Here is a 23559-nt window from a genome sequence, read left to right as displayed (position 1 = left end):
CCTGTCAAGTCAGCCCAATCCATGCAAAAGCTATTTTACTTTTCCTGCCCCCAATCTCTACCCTTCCCCCAACTTCCCACCTCAGAGCATCATAGTGTCAGGCTATGAAGTCTGAGAAAGACATGGAAGAACATCTTTCCAGTGCATGGGGAGGGAGGCTGCTGTCAGGTGCAGATCTAATCTTCATTCCAGACATACCCTCACCTGCACAGAGGACAAGTGGGGCACCAACTCTCAGCCTTCTTAGACTTGTCATTTCCTCCAGTGCTCATCGAACTTTAATGGAATCTTCTTCAAAAGCCTGGTGGGGGGACTGGGGTTGTGGTTCAGTGGTAGAGTGCTTGCCTAGCATGTGTGAGGCACTGGGTTTGATCCTCAGCACCACATAAAAATAAATAAATAAAAGGTATTGTGTCCACCTATAACTAAAAAAAAAAAAAATTGTCTAGTGGTATATCCGGTACAGTAGAACACACCTATCATCCCAGTGACTCGGGAGGCTGAGGCAGGAGGCTCACAAGTTCAAAGCCTGCCTCAGCCTCAGCAACTTAGCTGAAGCCCTCAGCAACTTAACAAGACTCTGTCTCAAAATAAAATAAATAAAATAAATAAAAAGGGCTGGGGATGTGGCTCAGTGGTTAAGCCCCTCTGGGTTCAATCTCTAGTACCAAAAAAACAACCAAACAAACAAAAACCACCTCGTGGTAGAAATACACCACTGGGACACACAGATGTGTACAGAAACTTGCTTAAGGAATACCTGGGCATATTTTAGAGCACCCCAGTCAGACAAGTGTGCAAATGTGCACATTTTTGCATAAGGCTAGGATAGAAAGACCTGGAGATAAGATTAAGAATATTCAGTATTCATCTTCAGGGGATTTTTCCCATAAAAAAAAATGAAAACCCTTTCTCATCATTTTTGGTGCATTTACTCGTGTCCCAGTGAACTCTGAGAGTACTTTTTCGTAGGTGCATCCTCAAGCCCTCAGGCTAAAAGATGATTTAATATTTTCTCAGAGGTTTCAGTCCCAATTCCCAGGATTTTTCTTTTTCTCCTTTCCCTGGAATCTGCCTAGCAGTTGCACTCTTATATTTTGAGGGAGCAGAGTTGACCCTACTGGCGGCCATTTAACAAATGCAAAAACAGGTACAGCAGAAAACAGAAGCCAGGGGATTCCAACACCATCACTGTCCTGGACAACTCACAGAGGGTACTATTGTCAGCCTTTGATGAACCTTGCTGGGTCAGCACAGAACTAGCGTCTCTCTCTCCCTGAATACCCAATACCGGGTGGCTAGACAGCCACATGAATCCAGGGCACCTATGATAGCCATAGAGCCCCGCCCTTTCTCACAAACATGTATGGGTGCTTTCTCTGTGCTGAGGAATACCATGTGGCCATCAGGAAGAATGCGCCCGCTCCATATGACTGATGTGGATTGCCAAGATAAAGGAAATGAAAACATACAGTTGTTATACCGTATACTGCTTTTGAGATTTTTTTCTTTTAAAGGGCATACTGTAAAGCATGTTTGTACACCCATACAGTATCTCTGAAAAGACACAAAAGGCAATAGCAACAGTGTTGCATCTGATGGAAGGACTAAGCCTCTGTGGATAGGGTGGAAAAGAGACTTCCTTTCCATGGTGTTCTCTTTTGTACATTTTATTGTTGTTCCATGTGTATGCATTACCTATGAAAAAGCGACAACAAAAAGAAGACTCCCTTCCTTTAAGAGGCTTAGGGGGAAGGCAGACATGCAAACAATTACAATACAATATGTGCATTGTTATCACTGAGACTCCTCCAGCAAGGTGGGAAGGGAGTATAGGAGAGGGACTAAGTGGGCTTGGGGTTGCTGGTTTGGGGGTGTCTGGGAGTTTGGAATAATCGGGGTGAGTGCTGGAACCTTTCTCCACTTAGTGTCGCAAGAGTACAAAAAGCACAGTGAGAAAGGGCTCCACAATGGAGCTGCAGAGCAGTCAGAGGCTAGAGTGTGCGCCTAGCTACAGAGTTCAGATTTTTATCTTAATAGGTAATGAGGAGCTATGAAAGAATTTTCAGCAGGGAGTGACCTGTGCAATTTGCCCTTTAGAGAGATGTCTCTGGCAGAACGTGGAGGGTAGAATGAGAGGGCAAGGATGAGGTGGGGGAGATGTCTCCTGAGGTTAGTGCAATCCTCCAGGCGAGCCAGGGTGAATGGATGACCAGAGGCAAAGAGAGCAGAGATGGCGATACGGGATTCAACCCCAGGCAGGAAATGGGTCAGTGCTCCTACATGGGGACCGTGCACAAAACCCCGCTCTTGGTTCTTCCTTTCCTCCCGCCGGCATCCTCTGCACATTCAGGGCCCCAGACACTCCCGGCAGCTGGCAGGATGGGTCTGGAGGGGCTCTTCCCCGTCTGCCTGCCTGCCTCCTTGCCCCAGGCTCCCGCTTCTTGGCAAAGTGGGGCAGGGAAAACCGAACAGAGAAGCCTCTCCCTTGCCATTCAACTCCTAGGTCTCCCTTATTTATTCCACACTCTCTCCATTCGGGTCCTCTCATTATTTCTGAGCTGTACAGCTTGCTGCTTTCCTGGCTCGGGTTCTCCCACCCCTGTCTGCAAAGTGTCAATCAAGCCATCGGATGAGCAGCTCAGCTTCACATCCTCAGCGTCTCTGCCCCAGGACACGAGCGGCAATTGCTGACACACACAAGCAGCAAGGTGTAGGGCTGCTGGCTCTCCCTTTAATAGTCTTCCCATCCAGAATGGGTGTTAAAATGAAATTTGAGGGGATCGCTTCTCTCTGCCTGCTCCTGTCAGGACATCCACAAGGACGGGCAACCCTGAGAGAAGGGGAAGCCTTCAGAAGTCGATTTGCTTTTCATTTCAAGGTTGGGCCGTGGCCAGTGTCTGCTTTCGGAGGAGCTGTTTGAAATTCTTAACAAGAAGCAGAATGCTTGAGTCCAGGAATCCAGGGCAGGCTTGTGAAGTAGGGATGGGAAATGGAATTGTCATTTTATCTCTGAAGGGATATTATATTAAACAGGGGCGGGGGGGGGAGAAACAGAGCGCTTTGCAGCTTCCCTGGAGGACCTAGGAATGAACAATAAGAAGCGTCAGGGGCAGCAGGAAGAACTGAGATCGGAACAAAGAAAGAACTTCCCCAGGCTCTGGAAGCTGGTGACCAGGGAGGTTTGAAGCATGTGCTTCCCAGGGGAATTTCTCCTTTTACAAATGGTGAATGAAAGCACCGTTTTTATAGAATAGGGAACTAATGAGCATTAGCTCAATGACCTCGACAGATTCTATTTAGATCTTTGATAACACACACCGCACACATGGTTGCAATCAGTGTGTGTCTATTTGTGTGCCGTGTCTCTCTCTGTCTCTTTTTTGGAGGGGTGGGTGGGTACTGGGGATTGAACTCAGGGGCACTTGACCACTAAGCCACATCCCCAGCCCTATTTTGTCTTTTATTTAGAGACAGGGTCTCACTGAATTGCTTAGTGCCTCACTGTTGCTAAGGCTGGCTTTGAACTTGAAATCCTCCTGCCTTAGCCTTCCAAGTCACTGGGACTACAGGCATGCACCATGGCGCCCGGCTCTCAGTCTCTTCTCATATATGTATTTCCACAAAGCACCAGTCCTCACACTTGTCATTAGGAACAGCTACATAGTATTCCATTGCATCAAAACATGCCAGAGTTTGTTTAGCTTATGCCTATTGTTGGGCTGTTTCCATTTTTTTTTTTCTATTATAAAAGCAAAGACATGCATGTCTTCCTACAAATGCCCTTCTCTCCCCTTAGGGGACAGTTCCTCAAGTAGATTTTCTAGGTCAGATGCTCGAACCATTTCACCCTTATTATTGTGCTTTGCCCCAGTTCCTTGTACAAGACCCAGGCAATCTGAGTCCTACTCTATCTCTATCCCCATAGCCTGGACAATGTCAGATTATGACATTTTTATTTATTTTTGTTTATTTAATAGGCACATGATAGTACCTTGAAGTTATTTAATTCCCATTTCTTTCATTGCTTGTGAGACTGGGCACACTTCCATGTAAGAATTTATAGTCTGCTTTTCCTTCTGTGTAAACTGTTCATCTCCTCTGACATCTTATCAAGAGAAATCCGGGGGCTGATCTTATATATTTCTATCAAGACTTTACATACTTACTGTGGTATATTTTTCTTGGTTATATGTGCTATTTTTTACTCTAAGGGAGCAGTCCAATTGTGAGGTAGATGCTATCCTGTCCCATGTGGGGTGAAGGTGGCATGAAGTTGAGATGACCTTTATAGACTTTAGATTGATTTTTTTTATTAGGAAAAAAAGAGAGAAAAGCCAGTCAGATGATATCGCCTTCCTGGGATTTTACTTTCCTACGGAGGGGAGGGCTGGACTGAGAGGACAGCTTGTTGCTAAGGCTACTCTGGGAGATTCTTTTTAGAATGAGAAGTATTGCTGAGGGCCTCAGTGGACCACTGTGCTGAGACTGGTCAGCTCCCTGTAGTCATATGGGCTTCCTGGATGACTATTTCCTCCCACTCACCGTATGGCCATGAGAAAAATGGTAAAAGAGTGAAATCAGAATCATCACTCCAAGCTGTGACTAATCTTTAGTATAGCATAGTGGTTAGAAGAACAAGTTCTGGAGCAGACAGAACTAAAGTCATAGCTCAGTGTCCATGTACACCAGGTGTATGGCTTTGGACAAAATATTACCTAAGCTCCAGTATCTTTGACTATCAAGCGGTGTTTCAGTGATGGCTGTGTAAAAAACCACCCCCAGAACTTAGTGATTGAAAACAACCATCATTTTATTCTACCTCATGATTTTGTGGGTCTGAAATTCCATTGAGGCTCGACTGAGTGCTTCCTCTGCACACATGGCATTGAGAGGGCCACTCGGTGGTATTTAGCTGGTGGCTAGGCTACCTTGGGAAGTCCAAATGGCTTCCCCCTTATGTCTGGCTCTCTATGTAGCCTGGGGCCTCTTTACCTGGTATCTTCCACAGGATGGCTGGACTTCTAACATGGCAGCGCAGAGACAAGAAGAGGAAGCTGCCAGTATCTGAAGGTCTAGGCCACAGTTTGGCTCCCACCATGTTCTATTGACCAAACAGTCACAGGGAATGTGATGGGAGGGGTGAGGAAGAACTTGGGGCCATCTGTAATCTGGGGATAAAGATACTTACTCCTCAGACTCTGAGGATTCAAGGAGATAATGCATTCAGAGGCAGATTTTCCATGAAGTAAAGGAACCTTCAACCAGAGGGTTCCTTGATTGAATGGTCTTTTCCAAGTCCTGACACCTAATTTTGTATTCATAATTTTTCTTTTTCTTTTTCTTTCCTTCCTCTTCCCCTTTCTCTCTCTTTCTTTTTTTACCTGGGTATTGAGCCTGGGAACTTGAACATGCTAATCACATGCTCTATCACTGAGTCACACCCCCAAGTCCCTTTTTTACTTTTTCTTTAAGAGATCCTGTCACTATAGAAGAGATTTCTCCAAAGAAGGGTCTGAGGAGTTTCCAGAGTAAAGGGGAAGGGATCTTGACTCAAGACCAATGGGGTTCTTGGAAAATGTGAAGGAAAAGAATTTCAGCATGGGTCAGTCAAAGGCAGAGACAGAGGTTTATTTAGGGAGAATGGGGGCAATCCCAAGAGAGAGACATGCCTTTAGGGTTAAGCAAGGAAATGTATTCAAAGGAGAATTTGAAGTCCAGTGTGGTGGCACACCTGTAATCTCAGTAGCTCATGAGGCTGAGGCAGGAGGATTGCATGTTCCAATGCAGCCTGAGGAATTTAGCAAGACCATCTCTAAATTAAAAAAAAAAAAAAAAATTAAAAAGGGTTAAGTGTTTAAAATCAATCCCTCCTACCAAAATTTAAAAAAATAAAAAAAGGAGAATGTGGGCCACCTACAGAGGGAGAGACAATAACCCATTAGCCCAGGGTGTTAATATTTATAGAGGACCTGTGCTGGGGGCTGGACTAGGGGTGGAGCCAGGTGGAGTTACAATTTCACGCCAATTTTCCCTGCGAGTGGGCATTTTCCTTATGTTACAAGGGCATGGGTCAAGGGCACAATTGTTCCAGGGTGCTTTATGAATTTCAGTGGTTCATGGATGTTTCCTGAATTTCAATGACTTACGGGCATTTCCTTTGAGACTCAGTATCTTTCCATTTATTCCCAAATTCCTATTTCAGAATTCCAAATTGTGTAAGAATCAGGACCAATAAATCCTGGCTCTGTCCTGATGCCTGTGACAGTACTTTCTTAGCACGCTGCCTGGCACAGGGGACTCTCCATACAGACCCCCTCTATGTGCTAGGCCAGTGACTGGTTCCCTTTCTGTGCCTGAGAAGAGGGCTCCTCCTCTCACTCTGTCCTTTCCACTTGTTCAGGATCATTTATTCTCCTTTTTTTCAACATGAAACTAAAACATGCTGAGAATAATTTCATAATCACAAAGCTGCCCTCCCAATTGGCCCCTGCTTCTACCCCCTGACCTCACCACCTATCAGGGAGGTGGGCCTTACCCTGGGCATCCTGCCAAGTTCTTAGCTGGCCCTGCAGAATTTCTAAAGGAAATCAGGCCGAGGAGAGGAAAGCCAGCAGGGGGAGGCAGCATTCCCGGTGCCCAGCTTGGTCTAGGAGGCATTGAAATTCCAGGGCCGAAGTCCTGAGACAAAGATCATAATGAGACAGGAAGGTGGCATAGGAAGGAGCCCATTTGCATGACAATAATTGAGCCAAGAATAGAAAGCTAGAGGGATGCAAGGGTGAGGCTGGCAGCTGAGCTGGGCTAAACCTCACAAATCAGACCATCCAGCTCTGCTCTGCCAGGGGGGCGGAGGCTAAGCCCTGTGCCAGGCTTTGGGGGAGGGAGGAGGAAGGAGCCGGACACAGCCCCAGGGGATTGTGGGAACACTGGCCAAGCTGGACTTTGCCTTCCTGCTCTCCCTGCAGCCTGGTGCTGCCTTTGTTTGCCTTCTCCTTCGTGGGCTCTGTGGCCGGAGGGCTAAGTGGGCATCATGGGTACTCAGAAAGTTCTCTGGGATGCCATTGTGATCGGGGCAGGCATCCAGGGCTGCTTCACTGCGTACCACCTGGCCAAACACGGGAAAAGAGTCCTCCTGCTGGAGCAGGTACTGTGTCTGCCCTTCGGACCTTAAGGACTGTGTCTCTCTCCTCTCCTAGGGAGGGTTTCCCAGAGCTAAGAGGTTATGAGTGAGGCCAAAGGACCCCAAATGTCACAAATTCTAGGCAGTCTGTAGTTGAGATGCTAATATTGTGTTTCATAACGATTCAAAGTTCCACTTTCCCTCAACCCCTGCAGGCCTTCCAGGTACATTTCTTCATTTTACTGTCTCTTGGTTCCTACCCACGACTGAGAAGTATCCCAGGCTGTGTTCTTTTTATTCTTGTTCCCAGTCTTTTGTGCCCAAATGGTTGATCCAGCCCAGAAAAATAATCAGTTCTGCTCTGGGTAAACTTAAGTAAAGATAATTTTGCCTAGGGGCAAGGGTTGATGTTTTAGTCAAAGAGGTAGGATTGTTTCCTGAATTTTATCAACTTCTTATCCCCAAACCCAGCAGAAGCTTCTGTCTATTCTGCCTCCTCTGAGTAGTAGTGAGATAGGAATTTGGGGATACAGAGAAAGAAAGATCAACTAAGTCTCAGAAGTGCAGCTCCATGAATCCTTGGAATTCAGGGAATGCCCATGAATCTTTGAAATGCAAAGCAGACAACCTATGAGCCACCCAGCCCCTGCCCTTGGCCCATGCTTGTTAAGAAGTAACATAGTGGGGGCAATGGGCAAGTGATACAAAAATTGGCACGAAGTGGGTGTGGTGGTGCACACCAGGAATCCCAGAGGTTGACGCAGGAGGATTGCAAATTTGAGGTGAGCTTCAGCAATTTAGCAAGACCCTGTCTCAAAATGAAAAATAAAAAGGACTAGGGTTGTAGCTGGGTGGTAGAATGCCCCTGGGTTCTATCCCTAGTACTGCCAAAAGAGAGAGGGAGTGGGGAGGAGGTAAAACTGGCATGAAATTGTGTAACCGCCCTCACTCTACTTCTAGTTTAGCCCCTAGCTACTATTCCTTTATAAATATTAACAGACTAAGAGGTTGCTGACTCTCCCTCTGGAGATGGCCCATATTCTCCCTTGAATGTATGTATATTCCTTGCTTTACCCCAAAAGACCTCTCTCTCTTGAGATGGCCCTGCGTACTCCTTTGAATTTGTATCTGCTTCCTAAATAAATCTGGGTCTCTGACTAGTACATGCTGAAATTCTTCTCCATCATGTATGCCAAGGACCTCACTTGTTCTGAGTGGAGGTCCCCCTTCCTGGGAACTACTCCGGTGACAATAGCAGCCTTCTTGCACAGGGTAAGATGCACAGGAATATGATGCACATCATATTTTTCCTTAAAGGAAAGGTGACCCTATGCAGTGCTGTCCACAGTAACCACTGCATATGTGGGTGGACTCTGTGTGTCTGAAGGGTCCTTGGGAGTGGAGTGCAGGCCCACCATGCGAAAGGCTCTGCCTCACTGGGTTCTCCCTTGCCATTCTGCCTACAGCTCTCCAGGCTGGTTAGGGTGTACTTTTCTTGGTAATGAGCTGAGTAGTTAGAAATCTTCATTTCTCTATCAGTTTGCTCATAGCCCAAGGGATTCCTGGTTCATCCTCTCAGGAAACTCTCATCTTTTGCTAAATCCCAGGATAGTTCTCCTATCCTGAGTGATCTGAAGCCACAGAGAAATAGCATTGTTTCCCTTATCCATAAAATGAGGGGGGCTAGATTAGAATAATCTGGAAGGTTTTTTCTAATTCTGCTTTTCTGTAAGTCCAAGTGGATGAGATTGTAGCAAGACAACTGGAGACCAGCTAAAAAAGGGATTTGTGGAATGTGAATGATGTTTGCAAAAAGAATGATGAGTTTAGTGTTACTGGAGAACTTCTACCTTAATCACCGAGGCAGTAGATTCCCAGCAATTTGGGAGGCTGAGGCAGGAAGAACGTGAGTTCAAAGCCAGCCTCAGCAATTGAGCAAGGCTCTAAGCAACTTAGCGAAACCCTATCTCAAAATAAAAACATAAAAAGCGTTTGGGATGTGGCTCAATGATTAACCCCAAGTACTAAAAAAAAAAAAAGATGGCTGGGGTTGAGCCTCAGTGGTAGAACGCTTGTCTAGCAGGTGTGAGGCACTGGGTTCAATTCTCAGTACCACATAAAAAAAAAAAAAATAAAGATATTGTGTCCATCTACAACTAAAATTTTTTAAAAAGAGAGAGAGAATTTTATTTATTTATTTTGGTACTGGGGATTGAACCCAGAGGCACTTAACCACTAAGCCACATCCCCAGCTCTTTTTCGTATTTTGTTTAGAGACAGGATCTCACTGAGTTACTTGGGGCCTCACTAAGTTGCTGAGGCTGGCTTTGAACTTGTAATCTTCCTGCCTCAGCCTCCTGAGCCTCTGGATTATAGGTGTGTGCCACTGTGCCCGCCCAGCTGAGAGAGAATTCGAAAAGCTTATATGAAAATATTTGAAGAATAAGTGGCTCTTGTTTGACAGCACAGAATGAGACGGGCCCTAAAGAGGGATGTAGCATCAGAGGAAATGGCTTCCCTTGTCTCCACTTTCAGTTCTTTCTTCCACACTCCCGAGGAAGCTCCCATGGACAGAGTCGCATAATCCGAAAGGCCTATGCTGAAGACTTCTACACTAAGATGATGGATGAGAGCTACCGGATTTGGGCCCAGCTGGAGCAGGAGGCTGGAACCCAGTTGCACAGGTGGGCAGGGGAGGAATTCCTTGAATCAAGGGACCCCATACCAGGAAGTGCTTTTAACCTGTGAAAAGGAAGGGTATGAACATTTGAAATGCAATGGGTGAGATGCAGGTGCCAGTCACCTGGAAGAATTCAGTACTCTGTCGTTATCATCGCACAGGTCCAACTGGCTCCTACCAAATTCTGAGTTCTAGGAATGGGTTAGACCTTGGGTCCAAGGCCAACAGAGCTTGAATTAGGAAAACTGTTGGAGAGACACAGTGGGCAGATACCCAAAGTTGGGCAGGCCTGTCTGGCACCTGCTGGACTTTGTATTTATACTTCTACAAAGTTCTCTTGTAGGGTTGTGGTTTAAGTAGAGGCTGAGGCTGCTTTCTTGATCCTTATTTTATTTTTAAACCAAGGATTAAATCCAGTGGCACTTAAGTACTGAACCACATCCTCAGCCTTTTTTAATATTTTATTTAGAGACAGAATCTTGCTAAGTTGCTTAGGGCCTCACTAAGTTGTTGAGGCTGGCTTTGAACTTGTGATCCTCCTGCCTCAGCCTCCTGAGCCTCTGGGATTAGAGGTGTGCGCCAATGCTACCAATGTTTTATATGCACTGTAGTATCCTAACTTTTTATGCTGGATCCTCAACCTCCCATCAAAACCCTATAAACTTGGGGCTGAGATTGTAGCTCAGAGGTAGAACGCACACCTAGCATGAGTGAGGCACTGGGTTCAATCCCCAGCACCACATAAAAAAATAAAGGTATTGTGTCCATCTAGACCAAAAACAAGCAAGCAAAAAACCCTATAAACTCATTTCATTCTCTCTTAATATCACCTCCCAAATGAACATGGGGTGCTCCTCATGCCAGAATGCTTGCCAGGAGTGGCTTGAAGCTATTATTTCCCTGTTGCTCCTGTGGCTCTCTCTAACCCTTAGGACTCAAGTTCCTTGCTGACCTTCTCAAACAATCCAGGGGGAGAAAGCAGAAAACCTGTGATGCAATGGGAACTTTGACCACCCTTGCCTCCCCTCTGGCCTCCTCTGTGATTCTCAGCTGAACTTCCTTTACATAACCCTGGCTCTACCCCACAGGATGGCAGTTATTTTAATGGCCAGGAACCAAAAGGTTACTGTTCTGTTGCAAAAACACCATTAACTTAAGAGAAGTGAAATCCATTATGCAAATACAGCCAGGGCAGCTAATTAAGGACTTATTCAGAGGCAGCTAATGCACCCAGCACCCAAATAAAGGAGTATGTCTTGCTGAGGGGTGGCCTGGAAATGGGACCCTTCCCTGGCAGTCATCTTTGAATACTGCTGAATGTCTTGGACTAGGAGAAATGCCCGAGGCCTTGGAGGGTACAGTTCTTCCCAGCGGAGGACCAAGGGATGTCTAGCAAATGTCTGGAGTCTTTTAGAGGGAGACATTTTCGGAGCCTGACAGCTTGAGTCTGACTTTGTGCTCTAGGTCTTACCGGCTATATGATTTTGGAAAAGTTTCTTCACTTCTCTTTTCTCATGGAGCTTTCTGAAGATTAAATGACACTTTTGTGAAGTTTCCTAGCAACTTTCAATAACTGTTGGTTCTTTTTACCTATTCTGGGTCAGCCATATCCAGGGTCCATTGTCCAATAAAGGAAGAAGGATGGGAGGAGTTAAATGCAGTGACAAACACCTGTAATCCCAATCTACTCAGGAGGCTGAGGAGGGATAATTGAAAAATTTGAGGCCAGCCTTGGCAATTTAGGCCCTCTTAAAATAAACACCAAACCAAACAAAAAAAGATACAAGGTCTCAATGGTAGAACACTTGCCTAGTATGCATAAAGCTCTGGGTTCCATTCCAGCACCTGGAAAAACAAAACACAAAGGAGACAAAAGGGAAGACAATCACAGACGCCACAGGAATGACTGCAGAAGAGAGGAAAAAGAGACCCTTGGATAGGAGACTCCCATAATCTCATAATCCTCTTAATTGGCAGGTGAGGGATTTGGAAGGACTTTGGAACCAGTCAGGCCTATTTCTAAATCTCAGCTCTTATGTACTTAGCTGTGTGGTTTGAGAGCAAGTTGTTTAGCCTCTGTGAGACTCAGTTTTCTCACTTGTAAAATGGGGATAAGTTTTCTCACTTGTAAATAAGTAAAATAAGTTTTCTCACTTGTAAAGTGGGGATAATAATATCTATTCTATGGAGCTGTTGTGAGGGTAAGGATATAATGGGTTTAGAAAAGTACCCAGAAAATCGTCATCATCTTTACCATTTATTAATTTAGAAATTAGGGGCTGTTCACCCCTAATCTGAAAATCCAAAACTCTAAGTGCTCCAAAATCTGAAACTTGATTGGAGCACTAACATGATACTGTAAGTTGAAAATCTGACACCTGATTTTATGTGATTGGTCAGTCAAAACGCAGGAGCACTAAAATTAACTTTAGGTTACGTGCATAAGGTGTATATGAAACATAACTGAATTATGGGTTTGGACTTGGGTCCCATCCCCAAGCCATCTCATTATATGAAAATGGCCCCAAATCCAGAAGAATCTGAAACACATCTGATCCCAAGTATTTTGGACAAGGGAAACTTGCCCTGAATACAAAACTCATTTAATTTTCCCTATTATCTTATAAGAGGGTTACTCCTGAGTAGTCAGGGTCTTTCCCCTTCCCAATGTACTGGGGATTGAACCCAGGGGTTTCATCCCCACCTTGAACTTGTTGATCCTCCTGCCTCTGTTGCAGGTTTTTGTTTATTTATTTGTTTGAGAAAGAGGTCTGCTATGTTGTTCAGACTGTCCTTGACCTTCTGGGCTCAGTGGATCCTCCTGCCTCAGCTTTCTGAGTAGCTGGGACTATAGGTGTCCATTATTGTGCATTAATGTGAATCATATAATTACTATATTCAGTCTAGAACAGGGGTCAGCAAACTTTTTCTATAAAGGCCACTTGGTAAGTATCTTAAGCTTTTCAGGCCATATGGTCTCTGTTGCCACTGTTTAATTCTGTCGTTACAGTGTGAAAGCAATGCAGACAAGATGTAAATAAATCAACCTGGATGTGTTCCAATAAAACTTTATTTCTGGACACTAAAATTTGAATTTCATATAATTTTCTTGTGTCCTAAATGCTATTCTTCTTTAGATTTTTTTTTTTTTTTTTGGTCCCGGAAATTGAACTCAGGGGCACTCAACCACTGAGCCACATCCCCAGCCCAATTTTGTATTTTATTTAGAGACAGGGTCTTGCTGTGTTGCTTGGTGTCTTGCCATTGCTGAGTCTGGCTTTGAACTCATGATCCTCCTGTCTCTGCCTCCCTATCTGCTGGGATTACAGGCATGCACCACTGCGCCCAGCTCTTCTTTTGATTTTTTAATAATGGCCCCCAATCCAGAAGATTCTGAAACACTTCTGCTCCCAAGTATTTAAACACTTCTGATCCCAAGAATTATTTAAACCATTTAAAGATATAAAAATCATCTTGGCCAGATGACAATAGACAGAAAGCCAGATTTGATCCTTGGGTTGCAACTTGTTGGTCCCTGATCTAGAAGATACCACAAAATGATTATGTTATTCACTCATTTCCCTGTCTCCAAACCAGTTCATGCCTAAATCATCCCAGGTCAAAAGACTGCTACCGTAATTTTAAAGACATGAAAATATGATAGCCTGTATCTCCCACGCCTTGTGCTGGGGACTGAACTCAGGGGCGCTCTACCATTGAGCTACATACATCCCCAGCCCTTTTTTATTTCTTATTTTGAGACAGGGTCTTGCTAAGTTGCTGAGGCTGGCTTCAACCTTGCAATCCCCCTTGCCTCAGCTTCCCAAGTCGCTGGAATTAGAGGAAGTGGGTCATGGCGCCTGGTTCATAGCCTGTATTAAAAACTATTTTGACACCCCACAGCCCCAATTAAGACAAATGAAGAGTAATGTGAATGTGCTTTAAAAACCTTTAAAGTGCTGTAGCGAGCTAAGTGTTATTATTATTGTTATTATTCTATTAACAAGTTCTTTCTTATGGCTATCCTAATTTACTCAGGCATGCTAAATTTTTTTGGATCTTATCCTCAGTAGAAACAGAGCAGATAGATATTTCCCGTTCTCAGAATGGCATCTGAATAGAGCTGTCTACCTTTGGGATAAATGCCATTCAAATTGCTTTAGCTTTTACTCTTAATTTTGATTTTCTAAGTGATTCATCATCTTTGTGGTTCTTATTTCTCTCTAGATTCTTCTAGAAGAACCGGCACAATATAACTGATAGAAATAAGTGTACTTAATGCCATTTGATGATGATTAAAAAAACCAACATCTTTAGGAATTGGTAGTTAAGGTGGTTGCCCAATTCTTTTTATTCTGTTCTGCTGCTTCCCAGTGACAGCGGCATACTAAACATGGGTGGGCTCCGAATATTTGCATATATTCTGGGAACAGACAATGACACATGTGTCAGATCACAAGGTCTGAATCTTTTGTGATTTGTACAGCCAGGATGCTGATACCAACAGCAAAGCCCAGCGCTGTGGACCATCTCTTTCCTGCCCCTCCTTCTCCCTTTGAGTCCTACTATCCAGCTCCTGACCCGAGCTGCCCCTGCTTCGCTGACAATATCAGACAAGATCACAGCCGTAGGCAGTACAGCTGCTGGCAGAACCTGGTGGCCCCCTCCGCAGCTGCTGCTTCCTGTGTCTGCGAAGTGTCTGGCTTGTCAGCCACATCCCCTCCCTGGAGCAGTCTTTGTTAACCAATTCCACCTCGGCCCACTGAGCGGAAGATGAAACACAGAGAGCGCCTCCAAAACCCAACAAAGACAGCAGCCATTACCAAGTCCCTTCCCCAAGGTGACTCTGAGACCTGGCTTGCCTGGCACTTTTATCATGCCAGGGGAACGCTGGAGCTTGGGATGGGAGGCGGAAGATGCAGGAAGAATTGTCTTCCCCTACCAGTTCCTCCCAGTACCACCCTGCACCCTGTCCCGCACTAGAAACCTGTGGAAATCCCTGATTTCCAGCTCTGTATGTCACGTCATAGGTGTTAGTGAGGCCACCGAAGAGTCAATAAGGCCCTTGGGAGGAATCTTCAATGACCTCTTCCTAGTGCTGGGGCTGGGAGGAAGGTACAGTTCATACCTAATGCTCCCAACACAGCCACTGGGCATTCTGGGAGGTGGGAGCTACAAAATTTCTAGGGTTCCTTGGCAACCTGGGCTGGTTTCAGACCCTCCTTTCCAGGCCAGCCCTGGCCAATCATTTCCTGGTCATTTTTTCTCCCCGAAGATGCCTTTGTCCCTACTCACCCTTTCCTTCCCAAACTTTGTAACCTGGGTCTGAGCAGAAAAAGAAGAGGGGAGGCCTGGATCACATGAGTGAGAAACGGATGCAGAACAAGCAGTCCATTTATTGGGATCTAGGAAAAGCCATTAAGAAAATAAGCACTTAAATGATTTTCAATCTGTCCATGGAAGTCATCTGTCTTCATACTGGGGGGGAAAAGGCTCGTTCTCCCATCCTGGTTTTGATTGACTGATTTCCAATTCTCTGAGCATTTCCCATAGGAGCCTCTCACCTATCTCCCATAATGACAGGCCTTTGCATTTCCAGGCAGTGTTTTACATTTATTTCCGATTTGCTCATAATGGTCAAAAATCTCTCTCCAATCCAAGGCATTTCTCCAGCAGCGCACGGTTTCCCTCAGGCCAAATAGCTCAGCTGTGATCCACGGAAAATGAGAATTTCCCAAATGCGTCTTCTGACTAGGGGAGGGTCCGGCATCACAAATTCAGATGGAAAATTTCCCACTGTTAGATCAATATCTGGGCTAAGAAATAAATGCCACAGGGGCAGAGAGCTGGAGCAAAATGATTACAATCGGCACAATTACATTCACCGGCAGAATCAGCTTGCTGATTACTCCTAGGGATGGGGAGCTCCCCCCTTCGTCCACCGCAGGACAGCTTGGGAATTAGAACATCACTCAGCATTTCATAATTCGACAGATTTGCCCGTTGTCTTGGCATGAGTTCATTTTTCCTATAGAGTACGTCCCTGTAAGAGTTCTTATTTCAAAGAAAGAAAGAAGATGGAAAGAAGGAAGGCAGGAGGGAAAGAAGGGTGAAAAGAGGGAAAGTAAATTTCAGACTATACGAGAGATCAAGGCTGCTATGTGGCGGGAAGGAGTTGGAATATGCTGCTGTGGAGTTTCCAAGCCAGAGATCTGACGTTATATCTGCATAGGTGAGGTGTAAGCCAGGTCTTTCCCAGAATGCTACCCAGCCAAGACCTCATCAGGGAAACAGGGAACAAGTACATACACCAGGGGTTGGGAGGTATAGCTCAGTGGTAGAGCACGTGCTTAGCATGTGTAGAGACCTGGGTTCAATCCTAGCACTGCAAAAACAAAACAAAACAGAAAACCCACGTGGGTGACTTTTTTTTTTTTTTCCTGCAGGGCTGTGGGTTGGATGCAGGGCCTCACACATGCTAGGCAAGTGCCACTGAGCTACACTCCCAACCTCCTGGGTGGCTTTCTAGTTATCTTGTTGACCAAAAAGTTTACTAGGCAACTTTCATTACCTGAAAACCAATCTGAAGTCCTTTGGGAACCACAGAACAGAGGCTGTCTCCCTGGCTGGTGGGGATTTCTACAGCGTCTTTCCTCTGCTGAGTTCTGAAGAGGCAGTAGCTGGCGTTGCTATCTCACCAGTGATGAATGCCGGGTAGGCGGGGGCCATGGCAAATGGATTGGGCACGCTGCGCGGCTCTGTGTACTGACACCGGCCCCCGGGCCTGCTGTGTCCCTACCCCCTCCCAATCTTCTCTTTAATCCCCCCAACCAGATAATGTGGGATTTGGAAGCATGTAATATCCATGAGACTCCATTATAGGCTATTACGAGCTTTATACGCAGAACCTGGGGGATGTACCAGGATGCCGCTGGTCAGTGGGGCTGCCGAAATTGAGAGGGACCATTCCCGAGGGCCCAGGGGGACCATCCCATTGTTTAAACAGTACCCCCCACCCCTGCCACAGAGAGTTCTAGCTTCTTTTGATAGAGAAGCAGGAAACATTTAAAGAGAAACATCTTTCAATCCCTTACAGAGTAAGAAGGACAGAAGGAGGTATAGGGGAAAACAAAATCAGAGAATCATTGAATTTATTGCTAGAGCCCAGAGAGACCATCCATGGGGGGTTTGTGCATGAAATCGCTGTTGGCATTTGGGGTGGGATCTTCTCAAGCATTGCAGATTTAGGGTCCTTGATGTCTGCCCACTAAATATGAATGGGAACTCCAGCTATGTGACAAATGTAAATATGGCCCATGCTATTTCCATTTGTCCCTGGGTAGAAGGGGGATATTATCCTGGTGTGGAACCACCAAAGGTCCAACAGGCATATTTCACAGAGGAAGAATCTGGGCCTGGATAGGTAAGTCTCCAGATCAAGGTCATATCAAGGTGACACCAGAGTTAGAAGCAGAGCCAGATCTCTTAATATAGGACCTTTTCCACAAAACAAGCAGCTTCTGAGAAGGAACTAAGAGACAAACAGGGGCTGGGGTTGTGGCTCAGCGGTAGAGCTCTCACCTAGCATTTGTGAGGCCCTGGGTTCGATCCTCAGCACCACATAAAAATAAATAAATAAAATAAAGGTATTGTGTCCAACTACAACTAAAAAATAAATATTAAAAAAACAAAAACAAAAGACAAACAGACACACAGGAAGAGACAAAAATATATGATGAGAAAAGGGAAGAGGAGAAGGAACATCAGGGTGGGAGAGAAACAGAAAAGAGAGATCAACATAGAGAGTAGTTTAGGGGATGGGAGGAAGGGGAAGAAATCTTATCAAACTGATTGCACATCTACCATTTTCAAGGGATGGAAGATGAAAGAGAATTTAGGATCTCTGCTCTCAAGGGCAGGATGAAGGGACAAGCAAACAAATAGTGAATGCCAATGGCAAACTTGGGAATGGGCTGGAAGCCAGGACTCTGATGAGAGTCCTGCTCTTGAATGTGAGGCTGTGACTTTCTTTCACTTGAGAAACTTGTTGAAGAATGAACGCAAAGGTCTCTGACACCTACCTTCACCCAAATAGCCTTGTCTTTTCTCTAACAGGCAGACTCAACTACTGCTGCTGGCAATGAAAGAGAATCCAGAACTAAAGACAATGCAGTCTACTCTGTCAAGGCAGGGGATAGAACACCAGTATCTTTCATCTGGAGAACTAAAGCAACGTTTCCCAAATATTCAGTTCACCAGGGGAGAAGTAGGGCTCTTGGACAAGTCCGGAGGTGTCCTCTATGCCGACAAGGCCCTCAGGGTCCTCCAGGTGATAATGTGTAGCATTGGGACAATCCAACTTCCTGCTCTGGGTATCCTGGGTGTCAATCATCCAGCCTTCTGGGTGAGGGCCTTTGCCCTGCTGGCTTTGATCTTGACTTTTGGGACAGGGCATTTGTATATACCCTACTGGTGCTGTCAACCTGGGAGAGGAGGTTTAGATTCTGCCGCCTCGTGGCTGCCCTAACTGAAGGGCTCTTTGTTCACCAGGGTGAGCCACCTACACAACTAATTTACCTTTTCCTGCTCTGTCTTGTCAGGAAGCGATTCGCCAGCTAGGAGGCACAGTGCAGGATGGGGAGAAGGTGATGCAGATAAGACCCGGGCAACCAGTCATGGTGAAAACCACTTCTGGGAGCTACCAAGCCAAGAGCATGATCATTACTGCAGGTCCTTGGACCAACCAGCTCCTCCGTCCCCTGGGAATTGAGTTACCTCTCCAGGTAGGAGAAACCGGAAGACTGAGAGTCAGTGCTTAAGAGAAGAAGCCTTGGACTGGGCGTGTAGCTCAGTGGTAGAGTGTTTGCCTAGCACGTGCAAGGCCCCAGGTTTAGTTCCCCAGTACTGCAGACAAACAAAAAAATTGGATAAGACAAGGACAGATGTATGAAAGGATGCGGGACCCCAGAAGAGACTGCTCTCACTGACAACAGTGTTTCATAGTTTTCTTCTTTTCTCACACTCTTGCTCCCCTGCCTCAAGACACTGCTGATCAATGTGTGTTACTGGCGAGAGAAGGTTCCTGGGAGCTATAGCGTGTCCAAAGCCTTTCCATGCTTCCTGAGCCTCGACCTGGCTCCCCACCACATCTATGGGCTGCCTGCAGGAGAGTACCCAGGGCTGATGAAGGTGAGCAGAGAGGTCAGGAGAGGACAGCTCGGTACCCATATAGATCTGGGGCAGCTGCTCTAACTTGCCCCTTCACAGTCTCCCCCAGGTCCCAGTGGACAGCAGCAGGAATCTACTTCATTACTATTTGCTGTTTGCAGCATGAGATCCTCAGCTGCCTAGAGACCCAAGCCAAGGGAGCTTTTTCCTTGCAATCATAGGGTGGGTGCAGGGATGGACACCAGGCAACCTCATGTGGCCACATTGTATATGTCATGATGGATGGGGACATCCTGTGTCCACGCCTTCCCCTTGCTGGTTGGTGCACGTGGAAGGCCAGCATCACCGCCCACACTGCTCTGATGGGGGCCAGGTCTGCTATCACCATGGCAACAGTGTGGACCCTGAGGAGCGGGACTGCCCCACAGCCTTCTCAGACATCCAAGATGTCCAGATCCTGTGCCGCTTTGTCAGAGACCACTTACCTGACCTGAGGCCGGAGCCCGACATCATGGAGCGTTGCATGTACACGGTAAGGGGACTGGTGGTCTCGCCAGGCCTGTTCTGGCTCTGGAGAACAGAGGAAGGAGACCGACAGACCTTGTGCTGGCCAGGCCTGACTCCATTTGACACTTGACACAGTGCTTCAAACAAGCGAGCTAATTTCTGTGGGTTGGTTCACCTCCACGAGAAAGGTAGGGTTTATTTGTATTTTTTTTTTCATTAGGCAACTAGTTTATGCCTGGTAGTCCTTCATTATATTTCCCAGGAGAGTGCTAAAAGATTTTTGTGGCAAGATGCTTCAGTTGAGCAGGACTTTGGGGACAAAAAAAAAGAGACAGATGTCACCAGAGCCGGAGGCATCTTGACTAAAGTTAGTTTACAAAGATGATCTGAGCACCTACTGTGTTCATAGCTCAATAGGAGGAGAGAAACAGATGGATGAATGAGGAAGACTGGCACACCCAGAGTGGAGACGGGTCCCCAGGAAGCATGCATGTGCCCCAGCTCGTTCTTTCTGGAAAGAAATCCAGCCTAGTTCCTTCCCGTCAGAGCCTGTAGTTCCTCCTCCCCATCCTCAAAAGAGACAAGTGTGTTGTTTCTTTCTAGAACACCCCTGATAAGAATTTTATTCTCGATCGCCACCCGAAGTATGACAACATTGTCATTGGTGCTGGATTCTCTGGTGAGCATGAGGATCAGGGGAAGGGGTGCCCACAAGCTGACCTACCTCAGTGCCAGGAAAAATGGTATTTTCTACCCTCCTAGCTGCCCACACAGGGCTAAAATCCTGGACATTGAATGTATAAGGAGGCTGGGTAGGCAGAAAAGGGGTACCCAGGGCGGGAGGTGATTTCTAGCTTTGGGGTGAGACCAAGAGGAAAAATAGCCCTCTCTGGGTAAGTGGAGAACATCTCCAGAGCCCAAACTCTGGGTCCCTGAGGATGCTTGACAATCTGCTCTCCTCCTTCTAGGGCATGGATTCAAGCTGTCCCCTGTTGTGGGGAAGATTCTGTATGAATTAAGCATGAAATTAACACCATCCTATGATCTGACACCTTTTCGAATCAGCCGCTTCTCTGGCCTGGACAAAGCCCATCTTTGACCCTCGACCACCACCCCCTTCTGTGCTCAGGAGCCCTCTGCTGGGGAGGACTTCTCAGATGGAAGAAAGGCCCCGGGATATCATTTTAAACTCCTGCTTCTCTTGAAATCCCTGCAAACACCAAGTAATTGAGTCTGTCTCTTTCTCTAGACAGCTCCCCAATTTCAATGACCTTCTCTCTCCCTCCTGGAAAGCCAATTAGATGTTCCATCATCTCAGAGTAGCAAGGACCTTTGAGATGGATCTTTCAATAGGGAAGTGACATAGGGACTGGCTCAGGATACCAAAACGGTTGTTAAAAAAATTCTCTTTATTGGGGACATTCGATGAACATGGGGTGGATTTGGCTAAATTTGCCCAGGGGAGGGTAAACAAAAGACCTAGATCACTAATGCCCTTGGGGTTCCTTTTCCTAAAACTAGAGTCATCCTCCATCAAAAAATTCCCATACTATCTCACCCTAGCTGCACAATAAATGCTTCCTGAAAAAGATTTGTTGAACAAACAAATAATTGCATTGCGTAAAAGTCTGCGGTGGGCTTTCTTTTCCGTATGACCTTATTTCCCACAGGCTCTAATTGTCTAAATTAGCACCATAGAATCCATTACCCTAGGCATCCACAGAATCTCTATCCCTCTCCACGCTCTCTCAGCACCCCCTTTCTTTGAATTCTTTGTCTCGTCCTCATCCCCTCTCTAGATCTGTAAAGATGTTCAGTTCCCCAGTCTCTCATTAAGGTGTATTGTCAGGTCCTTATGAAGATGGAACTGTTATACCAGAAAGAAGGAGCGAGACACACTCGCTTAGAAACCCTGTTCAATGTTTGAATGTTAAATGTGCCATTTTATTATCATTAGCATTGCTCCCACTTAATGAAACAGCATCAGCACTGAGGCGGCTGGCCTCCTTGCACTAATTGCTTCGGAAGGGAACGGGCTCATAATGACCCCAGGGTGGCTGGAGGGTTAAAGGGTATAAACAGGGACTCAGGCAAGGCTTGGATGCACTCAGGTGAAACCCAAGCAAGGGGACTCCACCCCCCCACCCCGATCGGTCCAGTTTCATCCTGGAGAACAGGATTTTAAATGCTTTGGAGAGAGGAAAGCTGGAGCTGGGTGGGGTAGATATGTTAGGAGGAGTCACTGTGTGTGAAAGAATGGGCAATAGGAACAGGAGGCAAAATATTCCCAAGGAAAATACAACGCAGGCAATTGCTCTTAACTGCCTCAGTCCTTAAAGGTCTAGGCACATGTACTAGAATTTCTCCAGTGAGATATAAAAGCCAGTGACCCTGTCACCTCCATGCCAAATCTGCTTTTTGGGTGATCTCAAGTGGTTCTCTGAACCTCAGCCTCTGTCAAGTGGGTATAATAATACTGACATTACTATAGGGGTGTGTGAGTGTCAAATAAGATCATTCATTCATTCAGTTACACAGATAGTTATTTATCTTCTGCTGTGTAACAGGCAGTGTATTAGGCAATGTGGATGTATCACTAAACGAAACAGAGACAAATTGCTGTTCTGAAACAATATGTTTGTTCCTCAAAAAATAGAACTACCATATGATCCAGTAATTCTACTTCTGGGAGTATACTCAAAAGAATCGAAAACAAGGTCTCCAAAAATTATTATTATTATTATTTTTTTAGGTACTAAGGATTGAACTCAGGGGCACTCTACCACTGAGCTACATCCCCACCACTTTTTTTTTCTTTCTTTTTTAAGTGTAGATGGACACAATACCTTTACTTTTGTTTATTTATTTTTATGTGGTGCTGAGGATTGAACCCAATGCCAGGCAAGCGCTCTACCACTGAGCCACAAACCCAGCCCCCCAGCTCTTTTTCATTTTGAGACAGGGCCTCACTAAGTTGCCCAGGCTGGCCTCTAACTTGCAATTCTCCTGCCTCAGCTTCCAAAGTAGCTGGGATTTCAGGCACGCGCCATGATTTCCTGCTCAAAAGATTATTTTATACACCCATGTGTAGAACAGTATTATTCACAATGGCCAAGAGGTGGAAACAACCTAGATGTCCATTGATAGATGAATGAAAAACATGTAGTATGTACATACAACAGGATACTATTCAGCATCAAAAAGGAAGACAATTGTGATAGATGCTACAATATGAATGAAACTCAAAGACATTGTGCTAAGTGAAATAAGCCAGACACCAAAGGACAGTCAGGGCTGGGGTTGTGGCTCAGTAGAAGAGCACTTCCTTGCATGTGTGAGGCACTGGTTTCTATTCTCAGCACCGCATATAAATAAATGATTAAAATAAAGGTCCATCAACAACTAAAAAAATATTGGGGCTGGGGATGTGGCTCAAGTGGTAGCGTGCTCACCTGGTACGCGTGCGGCCCGGGTTCGATCCTCAGCACCACATACAAAGATGTTGTGTCTGCCAAAAACTACAAAATAAATATTTAAAAAAAATCTCTCTCTCTCTTTAAAAAAAAAACAACTAAAAAATATTAAAAAAAGAAAAGGATGGACACTGTACTATTCTATTTTATACCAGTACAGTGGTCACATTCATAGAGACAGAGGGTATCATGGTGGTTGCAGGGGCTGAGAGGAGGAGGAAACGGGGTTTTGTTTATGGGTGCAAAGTTTCAGTTTTGCAAGGTGGAAAGCATTCTGGAGAGCAGTTGCACAATAATGTGAATAGACTTAATGCCACTGAACTATAGATACCTAAAAATGGCCAAGATGGTACATTTTATGTTATGTGTATTTGACCATAATTGTAAAAATTCCTATTTTAATAGAGCTTGCAGTTCAGTAAGAAGACATGGAAGCAATACATATTATAAATTATGTCATATATTAAAAAGTGATCATTGCTTTGGGGTAAAACAGAGCAGAGTGAGGACAGGGAGTGATAGGGGGATTCTGACCTTTTCAGTGGGTGGTTAGGGTGAGTCCCACTGGTGTGGCGTAGGGGTTTGCAGTGCTGGGGCTGGAACCCATT

At 45.6% G+C, this 23559-nt stretch overlaps 1 protein-coding gene across 1 annotated transcript; it reads left to right on the top strand.

Annotated features, from left to right (window-relative positions):
- Positions 1-7033: 7033 nt before the first annotated feature.
- On the top strand, positions 7034-20999 carry Pipox (pipecolic acid and sarcosine oxidase). The gene is made up of 8 exons (XM_027924555.2): positions 7034-7147; positions 9659-9807; positions 17919-18132; positions 18404-18586; positions 18846-18992; positions 19345-19503; positions 20082-20157; positions 20447-20999. Exons 1-8 carry the CDS (start codon positions 7034-7036, stop codon positions 20575-20577), a joined length of 1173 nt encoding a protein of 390 aa, XP_027780356.1. The 3' UTR covers positions 20578-20999.
- The last annotated feature ends 2560 nt before the right edge of the window (positions 21000-23559 follow it).

The sequence above is a fragment of the Marmota flaviventris genome, chromosome 17 (genome assembly GCF_047511675.1).
Source record: "Marmota flaviventris isolate mMarFla1 chromosome 17, mMarFla1.hap1, whole genome shotgun sequence".
NCBI lineage: Eukaryota > Metazoa > Chordata > Mammalia > Rodentia > Sciuridae > Marmota > Marmota flaviventris.
The sequence above is the reverse complement of the archived record's forward strand: the minus strand, read 5'-3'. Positions and strand labels throughout refer to the sequence as shown.

Excerpts from the sequence above, each read along its gene's own strand:
- Pipox (XM_027924555.2), top strand. The coding sequence starts at position 7,034 with ATGGGTACTCAGAAAGTTCTCTGGGATGCCATTGTGATCGGGGCAGGC. Across the intron at positions 7,148-9,658 it reads GAGTCCTCCTGCTGGAGCAG|TTCTTTCTTCCACACTCCCG; the intron begins GTACTGTGTCTG and ends CTCCACTTTCAG. Across the intron at positions 18,993-19,344 it reads AGTACCCAGGGCTGATGAAG|GTCTGCTATCACCATGGCAA; the intron begins GTGAGCAGAGAG and ends GATGGGGGCCAG.